The sequence below is a fragment of the Pogoniulus pusillus genome, chromosome 22 (assembly GCF_015220805.1).
Source record: "Pogoniulus pusillus isolate bPogPus1 chromosome 22, bPogPus1.pri, whole genome shotgun sequence".
NCBI classification, from domain to species: Eukaryota; Metazoa; Chordata; class Aves; order Piciformes; family Lybiidae; genus Pogoniulus; species Pogoniulus pusillus.
This window is the reverse complement of record NC_087285.1, coordinates 7,484,024-7,499,629: the sequence shown is the minus strand read 5'-3', so window position 1 is coordinate 7,499,629 and position 15,606 is coordinate 7,484,024. Positions and strand designations below refer to the sequence as shown.

The window sequence follows — 15,606 nt, the reverse complement described above, 5'->3', positions numbered from 1 at the left end:
AACAGATAATTATGAAGTGCAATAAAAAATTCAAATTATGTTAATAGGCCAGAGAACAACGGCTGTTTCTGAAATCACCGGCAATTACTAGACATAATGCTTCTCAATTAAGCTGGAGGGTATTTGCAATCGTTCATAATTCACTATTTTAAAAGTATCATAAAAATATATGAATGTGAGCTGTTAATAAAACTTTCAGTCCAACGACGTGGCTATTTTTATAGCGGTTTTTCTCTTGCGCACGATACGTGAAGACATTGCTAGTAAAAGGCAGGTAACAGTATGGGATTTGTTTCTCATAGTGCCGCGAGAGGAGCTGGACTTCTTCCTTAAGCAACTTCAGTTTCCCCTAGGAATGCAGTCAGCACTGATGTTGCCTTCACCAAGTCTGTTTTTAGGTACTGCAGCTCACTACATGAAGGTTAATGTACATGTGAATGTCAGCTAGGAGACTCTTTGCTTGTCCACTTCCGAATTTTACCTTCACATGCCAAAAGTAGAAGTAGAAAAATTAAGACCTAACATAAGATGAAGAAATCCTAAGGATCATCTTTCAGTTGTAAGATTGATGCATTGTGTATTTCCGCTGAGCCAAATAAAACAAACCCCTTTAATAAATGAAGCCATTAAGGAAAGAGCAAAGCAGTAATTACTGTCCACATTTGTACTGAAACGACCACCACTGTGTAACATTGCATTAGGAAAATGGCACCTTTAGCAACTGCTAAATTCCCATTTTTAACTTTCCTACACATGATTAACAATCAGTTCATTAGAGACTTGCCTGAGTCCCCTAAGAGGACATATTTAAACACAAGGATGTGCAAGTGTGTTTTAGTTATTTACTTTAAAAAAAAAATCAGTTGCACCTGAAGAACATTTTCTCTCATCCAACCACTTCGATTTTCCTCCTGCCAAGTTTCTTTCATCATTTTTATTCAAATGCATTGGCATATGTATTTCTGAGAAAGACTAAGTAAATCATTCAAAAACTATTCCTAACCATACAAGTTTATGTTTTCATATTTAATCAGCAACTTGAAGACTTGAGCACAACACTGAATCAGCAGTGCAAGACAGTCATTCATCATCCAGATCTTAGGATCTGTTGAGAGTCTTTATTGCTTTGACCTCATTAAAATGGTGCAAACCGTGAGCCAACATAAATCTGTCTCTCTAAATACTTTCCTCTTTAATTTTTTAATAGTCTCATACAAAGGGAAAGGTTAAAGCCAATTAAAAGAGATACAAATACAATTATTTTTTATTATTGGATTTTGTCATTTCACTTTAGAAAACCATTACTCTCATTTCTGAGTGAATTATTAATTACACTGTTTACTGACTCTGCTTGAGGCTTTCTGTCTTGGAGGTGTGGTGTGTTGGTATATTGTTTAAACTCTACTTTTATTCCATTTTCTTCTTCACTACTTAATTTACTCTCAAAGCTAAAGTGCTACAGCTGGACAAGGATATCCACACAAGCACTAAATATGTAATTGTAGCTTCCTTCCAAATGGGACAAAAATATTCTGAACTCGTTCCCTTGCAGTAAGAACTTGGATTTCTAGCTCATTAAGATCATCACACAATACCAACAGATGCTTAAAAGCATCTAACACTGAAGGGACTGTGGAGAAAATTGAAACAGAAGTACTGATGAATGATAATCTAATGATACTGCGAAGATTCTGCTTCCCTATACTGTGTCTAGCAAAACACATAGAGAGAACCTAATGCACATACAGAATTCCTCTAAACACAAACGAAAAAAAAATCCTCATCAAATTGTCATTTTACCCAAAACAAGACAAAAAAAAATAATAAAAAGGGGAAAAAAAGGTAGAAGTTAAAGACTCCCAGAACTCCCAGTGGCCCCAGTTGCTGCTATGCACACACAACTGTGAAGAGAATATTAACATTAACATTATAATCGTAGTAAACAAACATCTGGCTGTCACTTAAAATACAGCTTTTCTCTACTGATAATAAGAAGCATTTTCTGCTAATTTCTGTTATCTGTAAATCTCTCTTGGCATTCCAACTCTGCACTTAATGTGCTGTACACGCGTCACTTTCTGCACAATGAATACTGGTATCAAATGTCAGCATGTCTTCTTGGTACCTCAAAGATAGGCAGGGATTTATTCAATGAAAGATCTACAGAATAAGAAGATAAGGAACAAGGAGATATTTACTTGTTATGTCAAAGATATTCAACAGAAATATTTAATTTCTTTTATATTGGGGAAATAATCATAATCTGTTGCAGAAAAGGTACTTGATTCTTGGCTAGCTCCATTAATTTAAGTGCAGGATGGGAGCTGAATTCAAGTCCAGATCAGTTATTTATTCACTAGTGAATGACATCTCTAAATGAGGGAAGTAAAGAGGTACATCAGCCCCAAGTGAACGGTACCTGCTCATTTCCAGGTACGATGATTTGCTTTCTGCTGGACTATTCCTACAGGGTATCTGCATGCATGTCAGCCAGAAACTGAGTTGTCAGCAGCTGCCATATTTTGGCTTTTGTACTTTCTGTTCTGTTAGACTACTGGAAAACTCATCAGCAAGTGACTCTTAAATATATATATACGCACACACAAGCACAGCACAAGGTAAGAAGCAGCAGACTTGAAAAACTAAACTTGCATAACAAATTTCTGTCCTCCTCGATTTCCTGATGTAAATCACAAGCACCCAGTTGACTGAATTCACTACTAGGATGTCAGTACAAGGGATGTCACAACGCTGGCACAGATATGGAACTCTAAAATGGACAAACTATTTCAGATGCAGGAGAAACAGCAATATACTTGTCAAATAAAAGAAAACTTTAAAAATCTAAATTGACTTGAAATTGAGTGCCTCTCTTTTTAGTTTTTATTAAACTTTGTTTCTCCTTCTCCCTCTCATTTAGATGCTTGCAAAATAAACATAATTATATCCAACTTTAATAACTTCGGTACCTTGAGCTGCAGGTGCTGGTTTGCTGTATCTATTATCATATTTTAAGACCTTTTAAGAAGATTGCATTAATTTCTATGATAATTTAGAGCCTATAATGCATTCCAAGATGCGAATAGATGTTAATCACCACAGAATGATTTTGCTGTATACTGAAGAAGTCATGCTATAACCAGCAACTACTAACCTTTAAATTCAATATTGCCACTGAAAGACTTGATTAAAATTTTGTTAGAGTAACGATACCCCTGAGAATGGTTTAAAAAAGCCCACACTAATGAGCAGCTATATGAATTGCTGTATGCTTCCTATGGAAATTACTAGGACTGAAAATGATTCTAGGATCCATTCCATTCTTTGCCCAGTATTAATAGAAATTCTCCATTCATGTTTCTCTTCTCCCACTACCACAGGCTTAAGTCTATGCAGCAGCAGCTAGATTAAAGATAGCAAGCAGAAAAGAGGCTCAATTATTAAAATACATTCAATACTACAGGTATATTTCTGAGGAGAAGCTGACATCAGCTGTCACATATGTTAGCATATTTAGATTAATAAAAAAGGGCAAGAGTTTCCCCTCTACAATTTAAGCCAAATCTAAGTTTGTTTCATCAACTTGAACAACCTCTAACAGATGAACATTAAAATCCAAGTAAAAATTGCCCACCTTTTCTGGAACAAGCAACCTAAAAGTAATGAAGGGATGCCTCTTCTGCATTAGCCTGGTCATTGTTGCTGCTCCCTGTCAGTTATTTAAAGTGCCATGCACTAAACATAGTTTCCATTGCTTTGTCACTGTTAGGAAGGTGACCCAAAAGGAAGGTACACTCCATCTGTTTCAAAGACACTGCTGAGTGACCGATCACACAGGCTGAGCAAAGCCCTCCGGACACACAGTTACACTGCTATCTGCTTTCCTGCTATGTTATGTGTGCTATTGACCCTATTACAACTCATATCTGCTTGCAAGAGGCAAAAAACAGCCTTAGCAAAAATAACTGCTGTGCTCCACAAATTCAACATTTTAATTTAACAACTTGTAATTTACAATTATATTTTAGCATGTCTAATCTCTGTATAATAACATGGATGAAAGTTCCATCTTCCTAGACCCAGAGTCTTCAGTATAATGGTCAAAGAACAAGCTTTTGGAGAGTCTACTAGAAAGTTTGGTGGTTTGTTCTAAGAATTAGAATACAATGAAGTATTCCAGTTGGAAAGGACCTACAGTCATCATCAAGTACAACCACTGAGCAATCCAGGCTGACTGAGGTCGAGTGTGTTGTGCCTGTTCCATACCGACAGGATTGGGGCATCAGCCACCTCTCCAGGAAGCTTGTTCCTGGCTCTGACCATCTTTGTAGTGAAGAATGCAGTTACAACAGAGAGTAACACTACCACCTTTGTGTCTGCCCAGATCCCAAGTGATCTAAACAACGGAATCAAGCTGACATTTCAAACTTTCTGTGTGGTTTTATTTTTATACATTGAGATCTCACAAAGGAAAATTACTGTTTGAACATTTTTATTGCCTGTAGACAACAATCAGGTTCAGGCAAGAAGCTGAAAGTCACTATGACATTGTGATAATTCAGATTGCTGCTCCTTCTGCTAATAATCAACCCACATGCAGAGGTTCAACTGGGTGCTGTGATTCAGCAGCATGACAAGGACTGCATGGATGGGGCTCTCTCTATAACTATCTCACTCCTTCCAAGATTTTAAAGAATCTAGTAACCACTTCAGTGCCATGCTTTAAGGTGGGTTTCAAGTTTGGGGGTCTCTATCATGCTGCCAGCACTAGAATTGAAATGCCTTATGACATGCTGGAAGAGAGCCAGCTCCCTATGTGAAAGATGCCTCAGAAAAAACAAACCTGGGAGGCTTCTAGATCAACTTTTATTATGATCATTCAGACTTTGCATTCACTCTGGCACCAGCCTTGATACTGTTAAACACTTTCAAACTCTGCTTCCTTGAACAGAAGTTCACTATGACTTCCTAAAACACGTCAAAAGAAGGAAAAAAAAATTATTTTCAATCCCACATCAAATGGTCCCAACTCCTCTGAAATTCTCAGATGTACCATGAGAGCTACAGTAGAAATTTACATTTTGAGAGATAGATTGAAGGATTTTGGAAGAAGAATTTATTTACTCTTCTTTTACATGCAAGCAGTTCTCTTTATAAGATTAATATCAAATTTAGAAATTGAAGTATTTAAAGTTGGTATACTTTCCCCACCCCTCCCCCCCTTTTAAACAACAACCTGGAATTTATGTAATGCATGGGGATTTTTGTAGCAGCAGTCAATGCCATTTGAGCAGTGACAGGATTAAAGCTGCCACCAGTACAAATTAAATCATTAGCTGCTGCATGTAGAAAAAAAAAAACCCAACAATCAGAATCTTGACTTTCAAGCCTGAACAGACAAGCAGAGGAAGAACTTATTCTCACACATTTTATATAAATAATCACTGAAATTTGTACATGTTAAGTACAAAATATGTGTTAGCATAATGAAGTATCTGGTTTATATGAACGGGATTCTCACTCTTCTTATTCAAATAGAAGTTATTTAAATAAATAAATAAAGCAGGAGAAAGCAAAGCAACTGTTTGAGGAATAAAGTAACTAAACGAACAAGTGCTGTGTGTTTACAGAAAAAAGAATATTAGAGTGCCTACAGAAATTTTCAACCTGGAAGCTCTACAGAATTTTAGTAACAAAGAAGAAAGTTTTTAACAAGATGAATAAGCACCTCAGGAAGGGGCTCATCTGGAGACTATTCTGACCCATCAGCTGCTCAGAAACTGCAATTCCTCATCTCTTCCTCTAGCTGTCCACAACACTGTATCCTTCAATGCCTCCACAAACAAGCCCCAGAAAGGCTCACAAGCACATCTTTGAGTTTCTCCTCATACCCTATGTTATTGGGGAGACAGTGACAGAAAGGCAAATAGGCTCCCCCCATCCTGGCCATGTGCCGTTCCAGGTCACAGCTCTTTGGAACTGGCTGATCTTGAATTATAAAGCTGCCCGTGGATGGAAGCATGCAAGGGGCTCTGGAGATGGAAACACTTGCAAATCACAGTGATGAAGTTGAAAAGGACAGACCAAAAGCTAGAGTTGTACAATCAGTTAAATCCTTGTGATTGCCTGCTGCAACAGATCTTTGACATTCTAACAGCACACCCCTGAAGTTTCCAAACCAACATAAGGGAAATCCAAGAGAAGACTTAGTACATTTAATTTGCCATAACTCTACCCATTAAGTATGATTTAACTCAATACACAGCACTGAAATGAAGACCGAAGTCAGGCCTAGGAGACAAAAAGTTAACAGAGACAACTCTCAATATAGAAAAAGGATTAATGCTACACTTTGACAGAAATCTTTTCTCCACACAGTGATGCTCCATGTAGTAGGAAAAACAGAAAAGCCTGAACAGGCAACAAGCATTAGGAATCCGTATGGGAGCTCTGGGGTCTCCAAAGGACCAACAGGTCACAACAAATTAACATTTAAAGGAACTGAAGAGAGGACAGAGCAAGTAACAGAAGTATCTATAACAATTAAGCTAGGGACTCTTCTGTTTTGGTTCATAAATCTCCTTCCTGACATCACATTGCAAATTGGGTAGCTGAAAAACCAAGATGACCACAGTATCAAGCGCTGGGGGAGATATAGGCTGGATGTTAGGAGGAAGTTCTTCACAGAGAGAGTGATTGCATTGGAGTGGGCTGCCCAGGGAGATGGTGAAGTTGCCATCCCTGGAGGTGTTCAAGAAAAGACTGGATGAGGCACTTAGTGCCACGGTCTAGTTGATTGGGCAGGGCTGGGTGCTAGGTTGGACTGGATGATCTTGGAGGTCTCTTCCAACCTGGTTGCTTTTATGATAAAATACAAACTGAAATTTGGAAAGAGTAGAAACAGCTACACACTGCTGATCTGTTTGTCTTCTTTTTTAAACAGAGAATGCCTGTAACACCAGTGATAGTAAATTCATAAAGGACATACAGTTAGACACTGAAAAATTGTTGAGCCCTTGAGTAAAAAGTACACAATAAACTCCAGTGCTTTAAAAAAAAAATAATGTGAATCCATGACAGCTTTTTATTTTTTCCTCTCCCCCCCCCCCCCCCCCCCCCAAATATTTTATTTTAATTGTGAAGTTGAAGAGAAAATTTCTATCACATAATTTATGATGTCAGTCAAACCAGAGAAAACCTAGGCTCGAGTTAGGGAGAATTCTCCCTTTTACAGCATCACATTACAGTGTCTGTATACTATTGATATTTTAAGACCTATAATAAAGCATTTGCCCTTTGTCACTGTCAAAACCAAGACAATTACTGTAGCTATCTCTTCAGCTTGTTCTGCTGTAGACTTGTCTGGTATATTTTAGAATATGAAAAAAAATATTTTGGGGGGTATTTTATTACCTTTTCAGCACAAGGAACGCACCTCAAAAAGAATACTTTATATACCTTTAATGCCAAGAATTAAAAAGAAAGAAGAGTTAAATATGGAAGTGCCTTAAGACTCTACAATCAGTAGTGATGCAAAGAAAATGCCAAGCAAACACTTGATCAGCATTATTCTAAGAAATCTGGCTCCCTTCTTAAGTAACATTTTTGGAGTCAAGTCCATTTATTTTTGTTTTTCTCAATGTAACAACTTCTCTAAAAAGTCTTTCTCCATTTAGGCTGTGCTACCTAACTAATGGCTTCAATGTCCTTTTCCTCCCTTGAATGGTCATGCATATTTTGCCAGAAACATGAAAAGTAGGAATGCAATTGCATTTGTGCTGATGCTAAATGTTAATAGAGTTGCCTAAATGTCTGCTAATAGCACCCCTAAAATTAGCGAGACTAGCAGTGCATGCCTAATGTCTTGTTTTTGTTGTTGCTGCCTTAGCTGTTTTCTCCTCTCTCTCTCAGTAACAAAGGGATAGACATTTTTAGTCAAGTGTTTCTATACATCTGCAGCCTGTACAACAGGCCTGAGACTAACATCAAGTAGCACTGACACAGCATCATCAGGATCATAAATCCCTACATTCTACTGTTTCCTTAAATTAAACATGAAAAGTTTAATGTTTTTTTAAATTAAACATGAAGTCCTGACTCTGCCAGCCAAAATATGTCCTTCTATCACCTCTCTGAATTCTTCCAGGTCACTTCTTTTGCCAGGGAGTTTAGTTGCCTGCAGTCAGAGCACGTTGCTCTTCATGAGTCTGTCTTTTCAGAAAGGTGTGGTGAACAAAGTCTTTGAAAACTCCATTGTACAGGTCAAAACACTTAATAAATACGATTTGCACTCCCAAAATGCCAATTTGATGAGAATCACAAAGAAATTTCACACAGTTGCAGAACATCAGATTGGAAGGGACCCTAAGGATCATCTGGTCCGACCTTTCTAGGTAACATTAGAGTTGATATGAGCTGGCCCAGCACCCTGGCAAGCTGAGCCCTAAAAACGTCCAGTGTAGACATCCCTACTTCCCTTGGGAGACAATTCCCATGTCTCACTGGCCTCATGGGGAAACATGTTCTTATCCAAAGGGAATTTCCCCATCACCCCTTGTCTTCTCCACAGGCCTCTTCATAAAAAGGAAAGCTCCATCCTCCCCAGAGCCACCCTTTGTGGACTGGTGCATGGCAATAAGGTCTCCCTAAGCCTTCTCATCTTGAGGCTGAACAATCCCAGTTCTCTCAGCCTTTCCTCACATGGCAGGGCTTCTAGTCCTCTTACCATGCTCGTGGCTCTTATCTGATAAGTTCCCAGCCTGCCCACATCTCTCTTTTTTTTTTTTTTTTGGTACAATGGGGACCAAACCTACACTCAGAGCTCCAGGTGTAAAAGATTTCCAAAATAAACACCTCTCAGTGGCTTCACTGAACAACCCTATTTGTAGTCCTAAGCATCTATCAAAAGCAGAGAATGCTATATTATGGCAAAAACAATCAGTGTTAACAATTTCTCTTTGCAGCAGCCATACAAATGCATCACATTCTCAAAGCCTTCAATAGTTCCAAATCTTAATAAAAATATTTTTAGAAATCAACACCTTTCCTTCTAGTAAGAACTGCTGATTTCTAGCTGCCAGTTGACTAAGCCACCTTGAAAGAGCAGAGGACAGATACTTAGGCCTTTTATTTCTGTTACAAGTACATTAAAAGACAGCATTCTATCTCTAGTCTGCACATAGCCACTGCAGACAGAATACTTACTAATAATCTATTAAACCCCTCTAAACCTATAAGTCTTTTCATCTATGGCAATGGAAACACACCACTGTAATGGGTAGCAAAAATAAGAATCAAGTCTCTGATTATATTACCTTTCAGAAAAACTGTTAGCATGTTATTAGCAAAATGTTTATTTGTTAATTATGGTTTTAATTAAGATACAACAATAAATTATCTCTGCAACGTTTCTGCAGCTATTTACAACCCCTGAGACTTAGATACTCATTTTATATCTGTAAGGCTGACTGCAGTAAATTAAAGTTATACCACAATGACTGCACTTTACTCACCCAAAATTCCCCCTGAAATTTGAAAAGGGGGATGCAGTGTTCCTGCAGGTGCCACAGCATTACCATAACAATGGCCATTCTCATAAAGAATGCCTCAAAACTGGTGTTCAAGAAGGAAAATCCCAATTTTTTTTCTTTAAAAAAATGGAGTTAAAAGTGATTGCTGTGGTGTCTGCAGAATTTAGAATCTTAATAATGCCAGCCAAAAAAAACAATCCAAGTGTGCTGGCATGACTGGGCAAGAAAAGCCATTTGCTTACTTGGGTGTCAGCTGTTTTCCTCATCTCAGTAACTTCTGATTAACCTCTAGAGTGAGCTTCCATTAGAGGGTATGACGTATGGTTTGTCTGTCTGTATCAGTAAGGTAGGAATGACTAAAATGTCTAGATTCCTCCACGGTGGACTGCACTGAAACATGGCTCACCTGTCAGACATACACTTACAATGCAACTTCTGGACCTATCCCAGAAAATTCATCCATCCCATTTCACATCAATGGAGAGAATGCCAGACCACAATGGAAAGCCGAGTATGTGCTAAAGAGCACATCAAATAGAGAACACACTCCAGTTGACAGCACATTCTAGCTAGGTTCAGCAGGAGATGCAGAAGCCACCTGCTCTAAGTCTCAGCAATATCAGTGTTCAGAATTTTGCAGGTCAGGAGCATTTTTCCAATAACAATTATCTAGGAAATAAAACCCAACCCTCTCTCCAGTTATATTGCCGTGACCTCAGAAGTAAGGTATACAAGACTCAAAACTAATGTTCTTCCTTCCTGAAAGCAACAAAGTTTGATATGCCCTTGGAAAAAACATTTCCATTACATGTTATCTTTCATTGCAAAGTACAGATAGGAGGCACAGTTCTCATTACAATTCCTACCCAAAATGGCAGCAGGCTCCATATGCAACACTGGGGACTTCCTCTTCACCCCAAGGCCAGAGTAGCTCTACATTCCTATAAACATATTATTTCAGTTGAAGGAAAAATACTGAGTTAGTTTCACATCTATTACATTCTCACTTCAACAAGGAAGACAGAGCTTGATTTGCTTCTTTTCTTCCTTTTCCCATCCTTCCCCCAATCTAAATTGAAGAGTGTCACATGGATACCTTCCCATATCACATCCATATATATTACCTATATTCTATATACTTTCCATGAGCCAGAAAGCACAAAGAAATGTAAAAACATCAGTATTTGAAAGACAAGTATGTGTTGGATCACAGAATTGTCAGAGTTGGAAGGGACCTCAAGAATCATCTAGTTCTAATCCCCCTGCCATGAACAGAGACACTTTCCACTAGATGAGGCTGCCAAGAGCCACATCCAGCCCAGCCTTAAGAACTTCCAGCAATGAGGCTTCCAAATGATGAAAAGCTATTTGGCAATTCAAGCATGTCAGATCTGCTTTCCACGCTGCTGATCTGTATTTCAAGGACATTACACAATAGCACTAATAGAACTATCCTAAAACACTTGACTTCTTGGGTATTATTTCCATATTGCTCCTACTTTTTCTCATTATCTATAAATTATCTGCCTTTTTTAAATAGTCAAAATGTAAAAAGACCAATAAATATCTGCCACAAGACCTGCAAACAAGCAGGTTTTATAAAGACACCCAACAATTAGTTTCACACTACTGATGAGGCTGCTACTCTGCTGACCTAAGCAGTGCTTTGTCATGCCATGCATAAGAAGTCTTCCAAAATTGCTAAGGGCTATATGTGTGTGTGAAATACTGATCTCACTAGTCATGTGTGTATGCCTTTGTAATTTGGGGTTCACTGGTTTTGCTTCTCCATGTTCAGGGGATTCTGTTTCATTCAATTTAATAGCATACAGTTTCTGATTGAGTGTCTGGAGGAATGAAGCCTGAATGATGTGTGCTTTTGCACTTGTCAATCTTTTCCAGTCTTTAGCTTAAGATCTTTTGATCATCTTCACGTTTTAAATGCCAGTAGCACGTAGCTTAGTACCATTTCAGCTTAGATGAACAATAGTGTTTAGAGAAGAGTGACAGAGGATTCCTGGGCTCCTGAGATTTGCTGTCTGCCTCACATCAGCTTTGCAGGCCTTCATCCACTCCTCACAAGAGGAACCTGTCAATGTAGTCCCCAATATAACTAAAGTAGTAATTCCCAGCCTTCTCAAATAGGCATTTTATTTTGCTTTTAGAGACTTATTCTGTTCTTTTGCATCTTCCTCATGATATGTCTGTGAAAGTTTTCTGCCACCATATTGCAACCAACTCAAAATTTCATCTCAAACTTCTCCTTACATGTTTCCTGCTCTAGTAATTTCATTTTATGTTATTTCATTTCATATTATGTTATTTTATTTTTTGGCTAGGACTGGCATCCTATTCCCTGAACAGGCCACAGGTTGTTCTATATGTGCCCACCTTTGAGAATAACATCATAGCTGGTACGCCAGTGTGTGACTAAGATGTACTGACATATACTAGATCCATGAAGCCCTGGAAAGGTACTGAACAACTGTGTTATGTTTGCAGTTGGCTACACTCCTGTATTTTAAATAGCAGGATTTATTTAATCTATGATTTGACTGTTAATTAAATAAAACTTACTGTTGTAGGCTTAAAATTTAATAATTAGAATTTCATTTTATTTAAGTACTAATAAAACCTTATTTGGGCCTTATTATCAGTAGCAAATGCTAAGCTGAATTCATCTGCTTCTCTCAATCCCCTGAAAACACAAAGTGTTACAGTAACTTTGAATCAGTCCAGCTCAAGCAGTTCAATATTAAAGAGTTGGAACTATTGTAATATCTATAAGAGAATATTTCAAATGAGGAACATGGCTCCACTTTGTCAATATTGTAACTGCAGTTTAGACTTAAAAACCTGGTATTACCCTGCTACACAGACAGCTGCTCATGTTCTGGCAGGGAGCTGAACAGTCATTTCTTCCATTAGATCTTAATTTGCAAGCACTGCTTTTTTAGAAACCCCAGGCTTTCACTCTGCTCTATCATTCTGCTCCCACTAAAAACAAGCTATTTCTCCTGTTTGGAACACTGTCTTGTTTATGCTGCTCAGACATTTGCCTGTTTGGTAGGTGCCATGTGAGACTGTCTAGTTTGCACAGGATTTAGTATGCATAACTCATGTTGTATGCAGCTGAACAGCACTCAGGTAGAAAAAAAACCTCTGCACCTTTATGAAACCAAAAATGCCAGATACAATGAGGGCATATCTGTTCAAGAAGAAAATATTTCCTATTCAACCTTTACTCCTGACTTCTACCCCTAGACACTAACACAACTGTTTAAAAAAAGCAGGCATCAAAGAACTGAAGAAACAAATGAAACAACTCCTTTGATCAATGTGTTATGAACTTGATAAGAAATCATATATGCTCCTTGTAGTTATGGAACCGACCCTCTTCCTTGCTGTTCCTCCCCACGTCTAACCTAGCCCACAAGCCCATCAGGGCAGGGATCAGCCACTGAAAAGCATTTAATACTGTATAGATGATGAATAAATAATACAACAACTCTCAAGACTATAAGGTGAAAACAAGACATTGCTGGGAACATTAACATGAACTTGTATCTTACTTGCTTTTATGAAGTAGAGGTGATGAAATAATAGCAAGTGAAGGTGGAAGCTGTGCAAGTAGGGACACCTTCCAGGAGGAGTGTTTTGTTTTGTTTTTAACTAAACAATCCAAATAATAATATTTTTAAAAAAACAAACAATATTTAGACTAATTCCCACCCCTTAGCTCTTGAATGAGGAACGGTAATGATTCCAACACTCATTTAAGCCTTTCTGAGCTACTTCACAAATATACCTACTCCTTCAACTACTTTTTCCTTCTAGTAAGTGTCTACTCCACACTGTATTTCTCAGCAGAAATCATATGCTGCTACTGTTCTGCATAACAGCCATGGGACTGACAAGTAAACCAATACATACTCAATTTAGGAAGGCTGAAGATGCTCTTTAAAACCCAAGAATGCAAGATTTCTGGACCTCTTTTATGTGCTATCAGACAAGTAAGATGATACATACTTTAGAAAGGCAAGTGGGAATTTTCCATCAGCATTCTGCCATTTGGAAGCTCAATCACATAAAGATGCAACAAAAATAAGAAGCAGAAAGTAATCAACTGATTTCATGAACTGACCTACTGTATACAATCCAAGCCCAAGAAAAGACAGACAGAGAAAATGCAGCTCAGTTCCTCGGAGTTTGGGATGAAGTATTAAATTCATCAGCAAGTATAGCTTTCGGTTATGTTTAGAATCACAGAGTATCAGGGTCTGGAAGGGACCTCGAAAGATCATCTGGTCCAGACCCCCTGCCAGAGCAGGATCACCTAGAGGAGACCACATTGGAAAGCATCCAGAAGATTCTTGAATGTCTCCATAAAGGGAGACTCCACAACCTCCTTGGGCAGCTGGTTCCAGTGCTCTGTCACCCTCACAGTGAAAAATTCTCCCTCAGGTTAACACGGAACCTCTCATGTCTCAACTTCCACCCATTGCACTGGGCATCACTGAGAAGAGGCTGGCTCCATTCTCCTGGCACTCATCTCTTACATATTTATAAAGAGTTGTTAAATCTTTTTAAATGTATTTGAACTATGTTTAAATATTTCAGTTAATGGTGGCAACAATGGCACTCAGGAAAATAAACTACAGGCAATTGCAAAAATAACATTTGCAAGCACCAATTTTCTTTAGAATTCAACCAAAAAAATGCTGTTCAATCTTATGCTGGTTTGAGGCCAACTGAAATAGTTTACTGAGAGAAATTAAACCCTTAGCTGTGAGAAGAAAAGAACCCAAACATGTACCTTAGATCACCCATTCTTTTGCTGAGAAACACAACTAGTCAAAATATAGATAAGACACTTCTCACACTGCTCAGCTCTCACTTCTGGCTGTGCCTTCTTTCTGGCGGTCTGGTCTGTGTGGCTGCCTCTGTCTTAACTCTAATCCAATCTAAGCCTTTTCCCTCTAACCTCTTTGTTGTCTTTTCCTGACATCTCACCTTGGATCTCCAGGTTTATCATGTGAGATATACGTGGGTTGATCTGGTTATTTCTGAAGGGAGTGAAAGAGTGAGGGGGAAAAGGGGATTGGGTTGGAGCCCTCCTGGCGCCTCTGATTGTTTCTGGGAGGGGTACTGTGTTTCTGTGTTACTTTTAACTTGCATATAGCTGCATATATTTGTGTGTACATGCTTGTACATTGCGCTAAGCTGTAAATATAGCTTCATTCTTTAACCACCAGCTGGCTGAGTCTACCCTGGGTGATTTTATTAACGGCAGGGGGGGGCAGGTAACTCCCAAACCATCACATTAAGGAGTAGCAGTTTCATAACAAATGTATGCTAAGAATAATTTAAAAAAAATACTGAATTAATTTCATCATTTCAGTTACATTTTTAAGTAGCATTTTTCACTAGATGAATTGTTTCTCTTTTCAGTCTGTAGACACTTCAAACCTACCACATAACAGTGACACAGCTGATCTAAATGTTAAAGGAAGAACACCACCATTCAAATCTCTTACCTTGTTTCAGGTAACAAAAGAGTATGCACTAGACAGAATTAATTTTTACCCAACTAATTGATAACTGCACTTTAATCAATTTGTGCTATCAGTTTAACACTCTTTTTTTCCACCTGTTTCTTTTCTATGAGCCATCCATTTTGACACTATCTTAGGTCTAACTTACCAGAAGATCAAAACAAAAACCCAAAACAGTAATACCAATGTTACTTGAATCATTTGATGCGCAGTTTGAGACTAAATAATTTCAAGTGAACACATCCACACTAAAAGGCTGCTCATATATTTTAAAAACCTTTTTTGTTCATTTTTTTTGGTATAAAACACAGCTCCTAGTGAAGTATTTTCAAGTATCCTAGGGCATTGGCAATTTGCAGTTTAACTGCTGGCTTTCAGCTATTACATAATGGCTAATTAGATGCTGAAACTTCTAGTGACTTAGAAAAATAGTCTACATGTTAATTGCTTTTATGAGTCCTTTAATGTAATCTGGGGACAGAAAGAATTTTGGACTGTCTCTGAATAATAACATTACTGGC

General features: G+C 38.1%; 1 protein-coding gene across 50 annotated transcripts in view; it reads right to left on the bottom strand.

The window, feature by feature from the left end:
- The window catches only part of TENM2 (teneurin transmembrane protein 2), a 1,869,083-nt gene that overhangs the window by 251,286 nt on the left and 1,602,191 nt on the right, over positions 1 to 15,606 (bottom strand). The window contains exon 1 of one of the 50 annotated variants that reach the window (XM_064161604.1): positions 10,397 to 10,468. The exons of the other annotated variants lie outside the window; for them this stretch is intronic. Coding sequence (XP_064017674.1) covers positions 10,397 to 10,418 — 22 coding nt within the window. The 5' untranslated portion in view covers positions 10,419 to 10,468. Of the gene's footprint in view, positions 1 to 10,396; positions 10,469 to 15,606 lie in introns of those variants that run through there. 50 annotated transcript variants of the gene reach the window in all.